A 13,740-nucleotide genomic window follows, 5' to 3' on the forward strand; every position below is an offset into this window, starting at 1 on the left:
GTGTCTGCCTTTATTGAGAGATGCCTCCTCAATGTAAGTAGTTAACAGACACGCACATTCCCCGTTATGAGCAAGCGTGCTGGAGGCGAGAGGGGGAATTGTGGGATAAAAGATGGCGACCCTCATGTATTGAACAGAAATGTTGAAAGGAAAGCTGTTTAAACCAAAGAAAAACATGTCTTCGTTGTTTGAGTATTAACAGTTGAGTATAAGAGCCAATCACCTGTAGGCTTCTGTGAAAGAGTCGATGGTAGCCTAGAGTTTGACTTTTGATGTCTGCCTTGTCAAATAGTGAGGTTGGGGTGACCTTTGTTCTGGAATGGGGGAGATGTTGAACATCTGTTAGTCTATTTGTTCACATCGTCTACTCTTTCTGCAGCCCATATCTTGAGAGAACTAGTTTCTATTTGCTGCCTGCGAACATTCTTGCTTTCTCTCAGCAAACCATGGATGCAAGTAACTGCCTTATCCCCTCCTAAGAAACTCTGCAATTCCACTGTTTGACTTGACTTTCATTTCTGTCAGCCTGGCGGTCACCAGATTCCAGCTCCATTGCTGCCTCCACCTCAGACACCACGCTCGCCTGAATGGAGGGAGACACTCGTACCCTTGTGGTCCTTCTCTCACCATCCCAGGTGGAGCATAATGGGCCAAGAAAGCACCATTTTATAAAGAATTCACGCTCGGTAACATTCAGCTGGCATTATGGGTGGATTTGAGACTCCTTGTTGCCTCCCAAGCCCATCTGACCAGCAGTCTGCTTAGGTGGGGTCAGTGCACCCCGCAGAGTGAGGCCCCTCACTGCCCCAGGCCGTGCACACAGTCCCTCATTCTGAATAACTCCCTTGAGATCGCAGCTGTGAGATCCTTAACTGTGAGGGGTAACTAGACACATCTTTTTCTCCCAGGGACCCAACAGTTCACCTTCCCCATAACCTGGAGGCTCCCTCCCTTTCATATGTTAGCACCCAAAGTGGCAGGGAGAGGTGGCGTTGTTTCAGAGGCATGGCCTGGTTTGCACCAAGCTCACTCACTGCATATCAGTACAGATGTTTGTAGTTCTCCCTCAACCAAAAAGGTGGCCTTAAATGTTGTGTCTTCATCACCCTCCTCCAGGGTGCAATAGATCCCATTCCCCATTGCTGCTTCTGCCTTCTTCTGCCAAGAGCACAGCACCCCAGTGAGTCTGTTCCCCCTTGTGTCCAGATAATTGACATTCCACAGGAGCCTGCACCTCTTGTGCAAAGTGCACTGCTCTGAGAAAATTGCAGCCTGGGCCATTTTGATGGGTCACTCTGAAACCAGGTAAGATCCCCCGCCCTTTGCAATGTGTGATCTGCTGAGATCTTGCCTGCACATCCATGTGATTTGGCTGCAGTGAAGTCCACATTGCTATTGACGTCTCTCTCTGCTTATCCCAGGGCTCCATGCCCTGCGCTAACAGTATGACACATTTGCAAGTCTGTCTCCCTCCTGGTGACCATCCCACACACGCAGCATTGATTCCTTTGTCACACTACGTATCAGGTGACCTGGCATCTTCTGATCTAAAAATATACTCTCTAATTGTTTGTATCCTCACCCTAACTGCATGCTCACCAGCTGTTCTGTTCCCCAGGTCTGCACAGAGCCTTGAAAAAGTCTGATGTTGTTTGATTAAAATTACTCTTTCACTCTTCTTTCACGTGAACCTTTGTTCGTAGTCGGCCAATATTACCTCACATATCTCCAATGTCTCATGTTCTCCTTCCTCTTGTCTATTGCCACATTCCCCTTCCTGTGACCTTTCTCCAGATGTAGTTTGCCCTCAGATACATTCCAACTCATTCCATATGCAGTAAAGCTCCAGTAACCCAGCACTGGTAGTGCTAGCGAGCAGATTTTCCAGACCATTACTTCTATTAAAAACCAAACACACTTCAATTTCTTTTTTTTTTCACGTTTTACACAATAGTATAATTTTCTAATGAGCCTGGTGAATTTAAAGGGAGTGGGAAATATACAAACACTCCAGAACCTAGTCCAGCTGTAAACCCACCCATGTTCCAGACCTGTTGTGTTACAGATCCCAACCTACTTCCAATCGCATCCAGATCCCAGCTTTGCTATATTCCAAACTAATCAATCCCCCCACTCGGCTCTGGCCACACACCCAGACCCCTGGTTCACATTCCAGAATAGTGACTGAGCCAGAGGTCGGACCAACAGCATTTCCATACGATCAGATGCTGCATTATTGGAATTTTACCACGTGTACTTCTCTGTTTCCTTCCAACTGCCTTGGCATGCCCAGAGCAGCAAATTCCTGAAGGGCGTCATGGCTGGAGGTTTATTTCTTGTTGCTGCATGCATAAGCAAGTAAACAGAACTTCCTTCACTGAAGGCAGCAGGCTTTGAACAGACAGCAGTATCATGTAATAGAGATCTGTTACAGATACCCTGTGTGCATAGATATGGAACACTGGTCTACTCCTGATCCTACTGCAGGCGAGGGCTCGTGTCAGAAGAACGAAAACCTTGAAGGGATATTTTAATCTGATATCCTCAAGAGCTGGTCCTTGAGCACTCAAAGCAGAGAAGGAGCACTCAGGATGTCATTTACAATCTCGAAACTGTGCACTGAGGACACACAAAACCTTACGTCAGCAGCAGAGGACACACGTCGCCTCACAAGCTAATCCCATCACCTCCATCCCCCCAGTTCCCACCCTGACAGCTCCTGCCCCAACTGTGCACAAGTCTACAATTCCCACTTTGGCGTCATCATTCAACATTCACAGACCTGGACTGGAAACAAGTTGCCCTCAATCTCAAGCCTATGCGCAAGAAGAATATACAACATTGAGAAAGAATTCCGGATGGAAAGGGAAATCATTTGCATTCCAAATAAAAGAGATTACATCCTTATTTACAAACGAGGAAAAAGTAAAGCAAATCGATGGATGAGATAATCCTACCACATTGATGAATATTAATATCACTGCCCCTGGAGAACTTTGCTTGGTATCTGGTCTCTGTTTTATGAAAAGCAGATTGCACCAGGAGCCTGAAGATTCACACTCAACAACTCAGGAACAGCTTCTTTCCCTCTGCCATCTGATTTCTGAATAGACATTGAACCCATGAACACCATTTTTGTTTCCTATTTTTGCACCGTTTATTTAACTATCTAATGTATTTATATAGTTAGTGTAATTCATACTTTTCTCGATTATTATGCATTGCAATGTACTGCTGCCAGGAAGCCAACGTATGCCGGTGAGTTTAAACCTGATTCTGATTCTGGACGGATACAGAGAGAAAGACTGAGTGAGAGAGGGATGGATGAAGTAGATTTTGAGAAAGATTATACACACTGGACTTGTTCTCGCAGGAAAGAGGGGTTGTGATGAAAGGATGGCTGTAAGCTCCTGGTAATGTTGACTCTGAGAATGGTCTGCTGAGTTTATTTAGAACAGCAGGACCAGGCTCCCATCACACGGCTGCAGAGGATAAACTCGAACCTGAATCAGGAAACATTTTCAATGACAACGTGATTCCTCTTTAGAAGTAGCCCCCAGGGGAGATGGTGGAAGCAGCTGGTGTTAATTCATTCAAAAAACAAATTAGATTTCTGTTTAGAAAATAACGAATATGGTACGATAAAAGAAGAATGTGAGGCATGACATGAGGTACATGAGACATGATTAGGAAGAACATTGGGCCAGTGGGGAAACAGTCCCACTGTGCCTGGATCTGTTGCAGACTGACATGGAGAGATTAATTACATGATTAGTCAATAACTCTATTCTTATTTTAGCACGGAACAACCAGAATGGTGGAAATCAATCTTGATAGACATTTATCATATCACAGCTCCCGTCCGTACAGTGTTGGAGACTAGGGAAGGCCCGGTAACAGTATATAAAATTATGATACGATCACCATCATCCACTGTTTTCTCACTATTACCATCAGGTAGGAGGTACAGAAGCCTGAAGGCTCACACTCAGCAATTCAGGAAGTTTCTTCCCCTCTGCCATCCGATTCCTAAATGGACATTGAAGCTTTGGACACTACCTCACTTTTTTTAATATACAGTATTTCTGTTTTTGCACATTTTTTAATAATCTATTCAATATATATAATTGATTTACTTATTTATTATTATGTTTTATTTTATTTATTTATTTTCTCTCTCTCTCTCTCTCTCTCTGCTAGATTATGTATTGCATTGAACTGCTGCTGCTAAGTTAACAAATTTCACGTCACCTGCCAGTGATAATAAACCTGATTCTGATTCTGACCTGCCCTGTTCTCATTGCTACCATCAGGGAGGAGGTACAGGAGCCTGAAGGCACACACTCAATGATTCAGGAACAGCTTCTTCCCCTCTGCCACCTGATATTTGAATGGACATTGAACCCATAATCACAACCTATATATACTTTTTGTAATTCACATTTATTTTCTCTATTATCATCTATTGCATTGTACTGCTGCTGTGAAGTTAACAGATTTCACGACATTTGGCGGTGACGTTAAACCAGATTCTGACTCTGCCAGAAGAGGTGATCAGAGTTTTTCCTGGGTGAAAAGGTCAAACACTGCAGGGCATAGATTGAAGGTGAGAGTGGGGAGGTTTAAGGGAAATTTGCAAGGTGAGTTCTTCACATAGAAAGTGAATAGGGGGGCCTGGAGCAGCTGCAAGGGAGGTGGTGGAAACGGGTATGAGAGCAGATGAACAGGCAGGGACTAGAGGGATATGGACCATGTATGGGATTAGTTAGATCAGTCAAAACAGACAGGATGGGCTGAATGGTGCTATACTGTTCCATGTTCTACAACTATTTTTCCTATTTTTACTGGTCTTGTCATCATTTTTTTTTGTATTGAGTATGGATTTAACATAAATGATGCACTTGATTCTTAAAAGGCTTCTTCATCAGTGTTTACCTTCACATCCTGGCTACAAGAATATCATTGCTAGAACAGAGTATAACATGGGATTGAGCAGAGGGAACTAAGTCTCAGATTAAGACAAAGAGTGACAATTGTCCATCTCAGGAACCCGGAAGGATAGGGAATGCACAGAGTGACTTCTCAGGAACTGAGCAGATATCACTCCGAAGATGAGAAGCATGTGTAAATATGTTTCAAATGTTTTTTCTGAGCAAGCATGAGGAGCAAGAGTGGATACATGGGGCTTACTGGTAAGTGTTCTCCTCCGTGGGTGACTTTCAGCACACCCTAGACAATGCTGGAGTTCCCGCTGCCCCTACACTTACCCCGGGTCCATCAATGGGGTGCACTGGAGAGGGTCAGCAGGATGCTTTACTGCACTGAGTTGGGTTGGCTGGGTTTGTCTTCCTTGGAGTGGAAGAGGTTGAAGGGGAGCCCTTATTAAATATGCAAAATTATGAGGGGCATGGTTCGGAAGAGAATCAGAAACTAGACACCTGAGGACAGAGATTTAGGGTAAAGGAAAAGGTTGGAAAGTTTAGAGAGGATCAGAAGAGGGTTGTTATCACCCCTGGGGTTATTGGAATCTGAAATGTGCTGCCTGAACGGGTGAAGGAGGAGATTCCCTCACAATATTTAAAATGAACACTTGATGGCCAGGACATAGAAGGCTTCAGGCCAAGTGCTGGTAGAAGGATTAGTGTGGGTGAGCATGAACACGGAGGGCCAAAAGGCCTATTTCTGTACTGTATGGCCATCCACATGCATCTCCAGCATTGTGCCTTTTCCTCCAGTTTCTTGGCCAGGGATCTGGGCATTGATCTTCTGGGTGGCATAGTAGTGTAGGGGTTAGTGTGGTGTTATTACAGTGGCAGTGGTCAGGGTTCAATTCCCACTGCTGTCTGTAAGAAGTCCGTACATTCTCCCTCTGACTGTGTGGGTTTCCTCTGGGTGCTCTGGTTTCCTCCCACATTCCAGGGCTAGTAAGTTGTGGGCATGCTATGTTGGCCCCAGAAACCTGACACTTGGTGCCCAGCACATCCTCATTGCAAATTATGCATTTCATAGTAAATTTTGCTTAAGAGATTGTAGAGGCATTAGTAATGACATTTCAAGAATCCCAAGATTCTGGAATGGTTCTGGAGGACTGAAAAATTGCAAATGTCACTCCACTCTTCAAGAAGGGAGGGATGCAGAACAAGGAAAATTGTAGTCCTGTTAGCCTGACCTCAGTGGTTGGGAAGATGTTGGAGTCGATTGTCAAGGGTGAGGTCTCAGGGTACTTGGATGCACATGATAAAGTAGGCCAAAGTCAGCATGGTTTCCTTAAGGGAAAATTTTGTCTGACAAATGGATTGGAATTCTTTGAAGAAGAAATAAGCAGGATAGATAGAGGAGGATTGGTGGATGTTATGTATTTGGATTTTCAGAAGACGTTTGACAAGGTGCCCCATGGTAAGAGCCTATGATATTACAGGAAAGGTGCCAGCATGGATAGAGAATTGGCTGATTGGTAGAAGGCAAAGAGTGGCAATAAAGGAAGCTTTCTCTGATTGGTTGCTGGTGACTAGTGATGTTCCGCAAGGGTTGGTGTTAAAACCGTTTCTTTTTACGTTATATATCAATGATTTGGATGATGGAATTAATGGCTTTGTGGTCAAATTTGCAGAAGGTATGAAGATAGGTTCAGGGACAGGTAGTATTGAGGAAGCAGGGAGGCTGCAGAAGGATTTAGATTCAGAGAATGGGCAAAGCAGTGGCAGATGGAATGCACTTTGTCACGCAATTTGGGGAAGGAATAAAAGCATAGAGCCCATTTTCTAAACTGACAGAAAATTTAAAAATCCAAGGTGCAAAGGGATTGGGAGTCTTCATGAAGGATTCACTAAAGTTTAACTTGCAAGTTCAGTTGATGGCGAGGAACGCAAATGCAATGTTAGCATTCATTTAGAGAGGACTAGAATATAAAAGCAAAGATGTAATGATGAGGCTTTATAAGGCACTGGTGAGGCCCTACATGGAGTATTTTGAGCAGTTTTGGGCTCCCCATCTAAGAAAAGATGTGCTGACATTGGAGAAGGTTCAGAGAAGGTTTACAACAATGATTCCAGGAATGAAAGGATTATTGTATGAAGAGCGTTTGATGTTTCTGAGCCTGTACCACTGGAATTTAGAAGAATGAGGGAATATTTCATTGAAACCTATCAAATATTGATTGACCTAGATAGAGTGGATGTGGAGAGGGTGTTTTCTATATGGGTGAGTCTAGGATCAGAGGAAACAGTGTCAGAACGGAAAGAATAGAGATGAGATTGAATTTCTTTAGCCACAGTGTAGTGAATCTGTGGAATTCGTTTCCACAGGCTGCTGTGGAGGCCAGATCATTGGGTACATTTATGGTGGAGGTTGATAGGTTCTTGATTAGCGTGTGAAAGTTACAGGACAAGGCAGGAAAAGGGGATTGAAAATGAATCAGCCATGATGAAATGGTGGAGGAGAGTCAATGGACCAAATGGCCTAATTCAGCTCCTATCTCTTATGGTCTTATAAGTAGACATTATAAGAATATAGTTATTTTTCTTAATGTAATCCTGAATTAAAATCTGACATGTCTACCTCCTTTTTATTTGAAGGAATTTCAGGATGGGAGCAGTGACAAGCCAGCCTGATGAAAAATGTCCAAAGCAATGGAGAATGCGACCCCTGAACCAGTTTATGTCGATGTGGACAAAGGATTGACATTGGCCTGCTTTGTCTTCCTGTGCCTCTTCCTAATCGTGATGATTGTCCGATGTGCTAAGGTGATCATGGACCCGTACAGTGCCATCCCTACATCCACGTGGGAAGAGCAGCATCTCGATGACTGATGACAATGCCAGGGCAGAGGAGCTCACCGGATTCCTCCACGGGCAGCTGGGAAGGAGTCCTGTGCTTCTGGGTCTGTGGGAGAGAACGGAACCATTTACCAAGCCGAATATTAGAATTCTGTGGAAGTGTTTACTGAAAATTGCATGTGAATAAGTGCCTCACTAAAATGTTGTGTTTGTCTCAGATGACCTTTGTGTTAATATTGTGCAATGCACTGAATCAATAGAACCATATATCTGGCACACTTCGTCTGTTGTCTTAGGGTAGCATAGGATAAACACAAGTCAATTATCTGCAATCAAATATAAAAATAACATATAATGAAGTCTTGGCCTATGCCTGCTAAATTCTATGGTCAAGATTCCTAATACTTTCTATAAGCAATATCTAGTGAAGATATCAGTTTGGAATGCTTTGTAGTGAATGTGCTTACCTTAATTCCGGTAAGGAGAGAGAGTGTGATGAGAATCAGACTTGTTAATGAAAAATGTTTACAATCATTGGTGCTTCTCGACTTGTAACCTTGCTCTCATTACAGCCACACTTGCTAATTTTCTCAAGAAGATTTGCTTCCTGTTTCTGAAAGTAAGTCTCAGCAGATGAATGATTGAGCAACCCCTTCCATTATAACCCACTTGGTTAATCAGATCATTGACCCTGGACTACATCACATGACTCTTAGTTATACAGTACATCCACTTTGTGTAAAAGAGCAACCAACCAACCAGTATTGTGAGCCACTTTGCCATCCTAACTCCAACACCAATGCCAGTATTTAACAAGCATAATAAAGGCAATTTTAAAACTTTCAATGTGAGTCCATTGTTAAATGGTAGCAATTCGTGCATATTGAGGGTATTTTCCCACATCTTCAATGGCTTCACTGGACTCGGTTAGTTCTTCCCTGTTATGGTTTCTATTTGGAATGGCTTGTGAATCTCAGAGTTTGCAGCAGTTCTTTCCAAAAGACTATGCATAAACACTATTCACCCGGTTTTACCTGGTGTGTATGTTTTACTGCAGTGCAGTGTATTGTGCATATAGTCTTGAGTTGTCACAGTGAACATGATGGCTGTTGGTTTCATTGCGTCTAAGTGCCCCTGTGGTAATGAAAAATAAAATGGTCTCTCAATGACTCAACAACATCTTGCTTTGAAACATTTTCATCTAATTATAAACAATGAAAGAGAATGCCCACTTTGAGTACGTCAGCCGACCAAGTCTGCCTGAAACTCTTTCTGTTCAACATCGAAAAGTTGCTGTAATCTGTTTTACCATGAGCTTTCCTGACACAAAAAACAGCATTTTAACTGTAACTTTAAAATGTATTCCTCCTTATGCTTCAGAGTGGAGATTTTTGAAAAGTCGTACCGTCCAAGTGGAAATTACTTTATCACAAAACTAGTTCCAAAGCAAATTTCAACAGACACCGGAAATCCGAAATGAAGAGGGAAAATGCTGGAAGCGCTCTGCAGGTTTGACTTTCACCTTCTGCTTCCTCCCACTGAGCCAATTATAAATACAAAGCACCATCTCTCCCTGTGTCCAATGGAGAGCAGCCCCTTTGACAAGCATGTGGGAGCTTGCCAAAGGCCTTGCTAAAGTCCATATAGACAACATCCACTACCCTATCCTTATCTACCCTCTTGGTTGCCATGTTGACTGTCCCAGAGCCTTGTCTACCCTTTTGGAAGCCATGCTGACTGTCCCAAATCAGACACTGGCTCTCTAGATGTTGGTAAATCCTGTCTTTCAGAATTCCTTCCAGCAATTGATCACCACCGGTGTTTATTTGTGCTACTCATTTTAAACAAATGGTACTACATCAGTCACTCTCCAGTCCTCCAGAATCCGGTTTAAAATCACCAGCATACGTCATGAAATATGTCGTTGTGGGTTTGAGGTGTGCCCAGCCACGCAGTTGTGGCTGTAAAGAGAGTAGACCGTGGGCTAAGCATGCATCCTTGAGATGCACCAGTGTCAATTGTCAGCGAGGAGGAGATGTTATTTCCGCACTGACTGTGGTCTCCCAGTGAGGAAGTCAAGGATCCAGTTAGAGAGGGGGGTACAGGGGCCCAGGTTTTGGAGCTTGTTGATTTGTACTGAGGTTGTGATGGTGTTGAACGCTGAGCTGTATCAATAAACAGTAGCTGATGTAGATATTGTTATTGTCCAGGTGATCCAAGGCTGTGTGCAGACCCAGTGAGATTGTATCCACTGTAGACCAATTGTGGAGATAGGCAAAATGTCACAGTGCTGGGGCATTGGGAGCAAGGATGGACCCAAATGCAAGACACATCTTGTGAGGTTCATTAATTGAGTTTATTGTTCGATACCAGGAGAGCAAAGCAGAAGCAGGAATAGTGAACTGGACAAAGACTCAGGACTACGACTAGGCTGGGACAAGGGTCTGGGCTTGGACTCGGAATCGGATCCCAGAACTAGAGGCGACATGAAGAGGCTACGATATGGACTCCGAGCCGGGGACTGGGCAAGGGCACAGTATCTCGGTCTTGCCCCGGGCTCGGACCCCAGAACCAGGCATGGACATGACATGGGCTAAGGAGAGGAGGAGCATGGAAAAACAGAGCCTCGGTCTCGGGAGAGCAGGTACATGGAACCATGGGCACATACACAGAACACAGAGTCGGGACCCCTCCTTGGGTACAAGACATAGGGCTGGGACTCACACACAGAACAGAGAGCCAGGACCCCGCCTTGGGTACAGGACATAGGGCCGGGACTCACAACACCACGTGGGGCAACAGCAAGACGGCCTGATTTACCCCACGGAGGCGAGGACAAGACAAGACAAGACATGACCCCCCACGGGGCAATGGCAAGACAGCCAGACTTACCCCACGGAGGCGAGGACAAGACAAGACCAACACGAATGAACACCAGACAGTACCTATCTAGCTCCGGTGATAGAACTAGACCGAAGTGCAGGCGAGGGCTGCAGACGAGGGCTAGAGGTGAGAGGGGCAGAGAAGGGATTCAGACAAGGGGGTAGGACAGGAATCACAGACTGCCAGGGCCAGGATTTGACTTGGAGCCTCCGGATAGTGGCGAGCTCTTGACTTGGCACAGGAACAGTAGACAGCGGTCTTGATTCCCTCTGGTGGGTTAACTGACGGACCCACCTCGGTGAGGAAACTTTGCAGGCTTGCTTTGGTGAGGTAACTTGACAGGGTTGCTCCGGTGAGGAAAGGCGAATTACCGGCACTCGCTTCGGGCGGAGACTAGGCTTGCTCTGGCCAAATGACATCGGCACGCTGTACCTTTGGTGACTTTGCAGACACTCTCACGCCGAACAGCTGAAAGCCAGAGACTATAAACTACCGGTTCAGCCGAGAGTAAATTGCCTCTAATCACCAAGGTTGAGGGACATGGGAAAACAGGGAACCAAAGGGAAACAAGGAGTCAACGGTCCGGATCATAACATAAACAAAGTAAATTTAAAGGAACCCTGATCCGGACCATGACACAAAATGCAGTGGGTCCATGTCCTTGCTTAGGCAAGAGTTGATTCTGGCCATGAGCAACATCTCAAAGCATTTCATTACAATAGGTGTGAGTACCACTGGTTGTTAATCATCTCACCCTGCTCTTCTTGGGCACTGGTATGATTGTCACCCTTTTGAAGCAAGTGGGAACCTCCGACTGCAGCAGTGAGAGATTACAGACGTCCTTGAACACTCCCCCCAGTTCGTTGGCACAGGTTTTCAGACCCCTACCAGGTACACCAGGGTCCTATATAGCTGCAACATTACCTCTCAGCTCTTAAACTCAGTCCCACAATTGATGAAGACCAATGCACCGTATGCCTTCTTAATCACAGAGTCAACCTGCACAGCAGCTTTGAGTGTCCTATGGACTTGGACCCCAAGATCCCTCTGATCCTCCACACTGCCAAGAGTTTTACCATTAATACTATATTCTGCCATCATATTTGACCTACCAAAATGAACCACCTCACACTTATCTGGGTTGAACTACATCTGCCATTTCTCAGCCCAGTTTTGCATCCTATCAATGTCCCGCTGAAACCTCTGACAGCCCTCCACACTATCCATAACACCCCCAACCTTTGTGTCATCAGAAAATTTACTAACCCATCCCTGCACTTCCTCATCCAGGTCATTTATAAAAAATCACAAAGAGTAGGGGTCCCAGAACAGATCCCTGAGGCACACTACTGGTCACTGACCTCCATGCAGAATATCACCCATCTACAACGACTCCTTGCCTTCTGTGGGCAAGCCAGTTCTGGATCCACAAAGCAAGGTCCCCTTAGATCCCATGCATCCTTACTTTCTCAGTAAGCCTTGCATGGGGTACCTCATCAAATGCCTTGCTGAAATCCAAATACAGTACATCTACTGCTCTACCTTCATCAATGTGTTTAGTCACATCCTCAAAAAAGTCATAAAGGCTTGACCTGCCCTTGACAAAGCCATGATGACTATTTCTAATCATATTATGCCTCTCCAAATGTTCATAAATCCTGCCTCTCAGGATCTTTTCCATCAACTTACCAACAACTGAAGTTAAGACTCACTAGTCTATAATTTCCTGGGCTGTATCTACTCCCTTTCTTGAATAAGGGAATGACATCTGCAACCCTCCAATCCTCTGGAACCTCTCCCGTCCCCATTGATGATGCAAAGATCATTGCTAGAGTCTCAGCAATCCCCTCCCTTGCCTCTGTCACAATGGCGGGGCATTGGGAGCAAGGGTGGACCCAAATGCAAGACACATCTTGTGAAGTTTCTTAGATTTAGTTTATTGTTCAATACCAGGAGAGCAAGGCAGGAGCAGGAAATAGCGAACTGGACAAGGACTTAGGTCTACGACTAGGCTGGGACCAAGGGTCTGGGCTTGGACTTGGAATCGGCTCCCAGAACTAGAGGAGACATGAAGAGGCTAGGGTATGGACTCCAAGCCGGGGACTGGGCAAGGACCCAGTACCTGGGTCGTGCCTCGGGCTCGGACCCCAGAACCAGGCAAGGACATGACATGGGCTAGGGAGAGGAGGAACATGGGAACACAGAGCCTTGGTCTTGGGGAGCAGGTACATGGAACCTTGGACACATACACAGAACACAGAGTCGGGACCCCTCCTTGGGTACAGGACATAGGGCCGGGACTCATGACCCTCCGCGGGGCAACGGCAAGATGGCCTGACTTACCCCACGGAGGTGAGGACAAGACAAGACAGAACATGACCCCCCGGCGGGGCAATCGCAAGATGGCCTGACCTACCCCACGGAGGCGAGGTCAAGACAAGACAAGACATGACCCCCCGCGGGGTAACGGCAAGACGACCTGACTTAACCCATGGAGGCGAGGACAAGACAAGACAAGACCAACACGAAAGCACACCAGACAGAACCTATCTAGCTCCGGTGATGGAACTAGACCGAAGTGCAGGCAGGGGCTGCAGACAAGGGCTAGAGGTGAGAGGGACAGAGAAGGGATTCAGACAAGGGGGTAGGACAGGAATCACAGACCGCCAGGGACAGGACTAGACTCAGAACTGGGAAGCCGCCAGGGACAGGACTTGACTTGGTGCTTGAATGCCGCCGGAGCCAGGACTTGACTTGGAGCCTCCGGGTAGTGGCGAGTTCTCGACTCGGCCCGGGAACAGTTGACAGCGGTTCTTGATTCCCTCCGGCGGGTTAACTGACGGACCCACCTCGGTGAGGCAACTTTTCAGGCTCGCTTTGGCGAGGTAACTGGACAGGGTTGCTCTGGTGAGGAGAGGCGAATTACCAGCTCTCGCTTCGGCAGAGACTAGGCTTGCTCCAGCCAGATGACATCGGCACACCGTACCTTGGATGACTTTGCAGATGCTCCCGAACCGAATAGCTGAAAGCCGGAGACTATAGACTACCGGTTCAGCTGAGTGTTAATTGCCTCTAATCACCA

At 45.8% G+C, this 13,740-nt stretch overlaps 1 protein-coding gene across 3 annotated transcripts in view; it reads left to right on the top strand.

The window, feature by feature from the left end:
• The window catches only part of LOC134355961 (cortexin domain-containing 1 protein), a 60,646-nt gene extending 51,827 nt beyond the window's left edge, over positions 1 to 8,819 (top strand). For all 3 annotated transcript variants that reach the window (XM_063066517.1, XM_063066515.1, XM_063066518.1), the window contains one exon: positions 7,575 to 8,819. In XM_063066517.1, the coding sequence (XP_062922587.1) occupies positions 7,617 to 7,808 (192 nt within the window). In that variant the 5' untranslated portion in view covers positions 7,575 to 7,616 and the 3' untranslated portion in view covers positions 7,809 to 8,819. The remainder of the gene's footprint in view (positions 1 to 7,574) is intronic.
• Positions 8,820 to 13,740: the final 4,921 nt, after the last annotated feature.

The sequence above is a fragment of the Mobula hypostoma genome, chromosome 13 (genome assembly GCF_963921235.1).
Source record: "Mobula hypostoma chromosome 13, sMobHyp1.1, whole genome shotgun sequence".
NCBI classification, from domain to species: Eukaryota; Metazoa; Chordata; class Chondrichthyes; order Myliobatiformes; family Myliobatidae; genus Mobula; species Mobula hypostoma.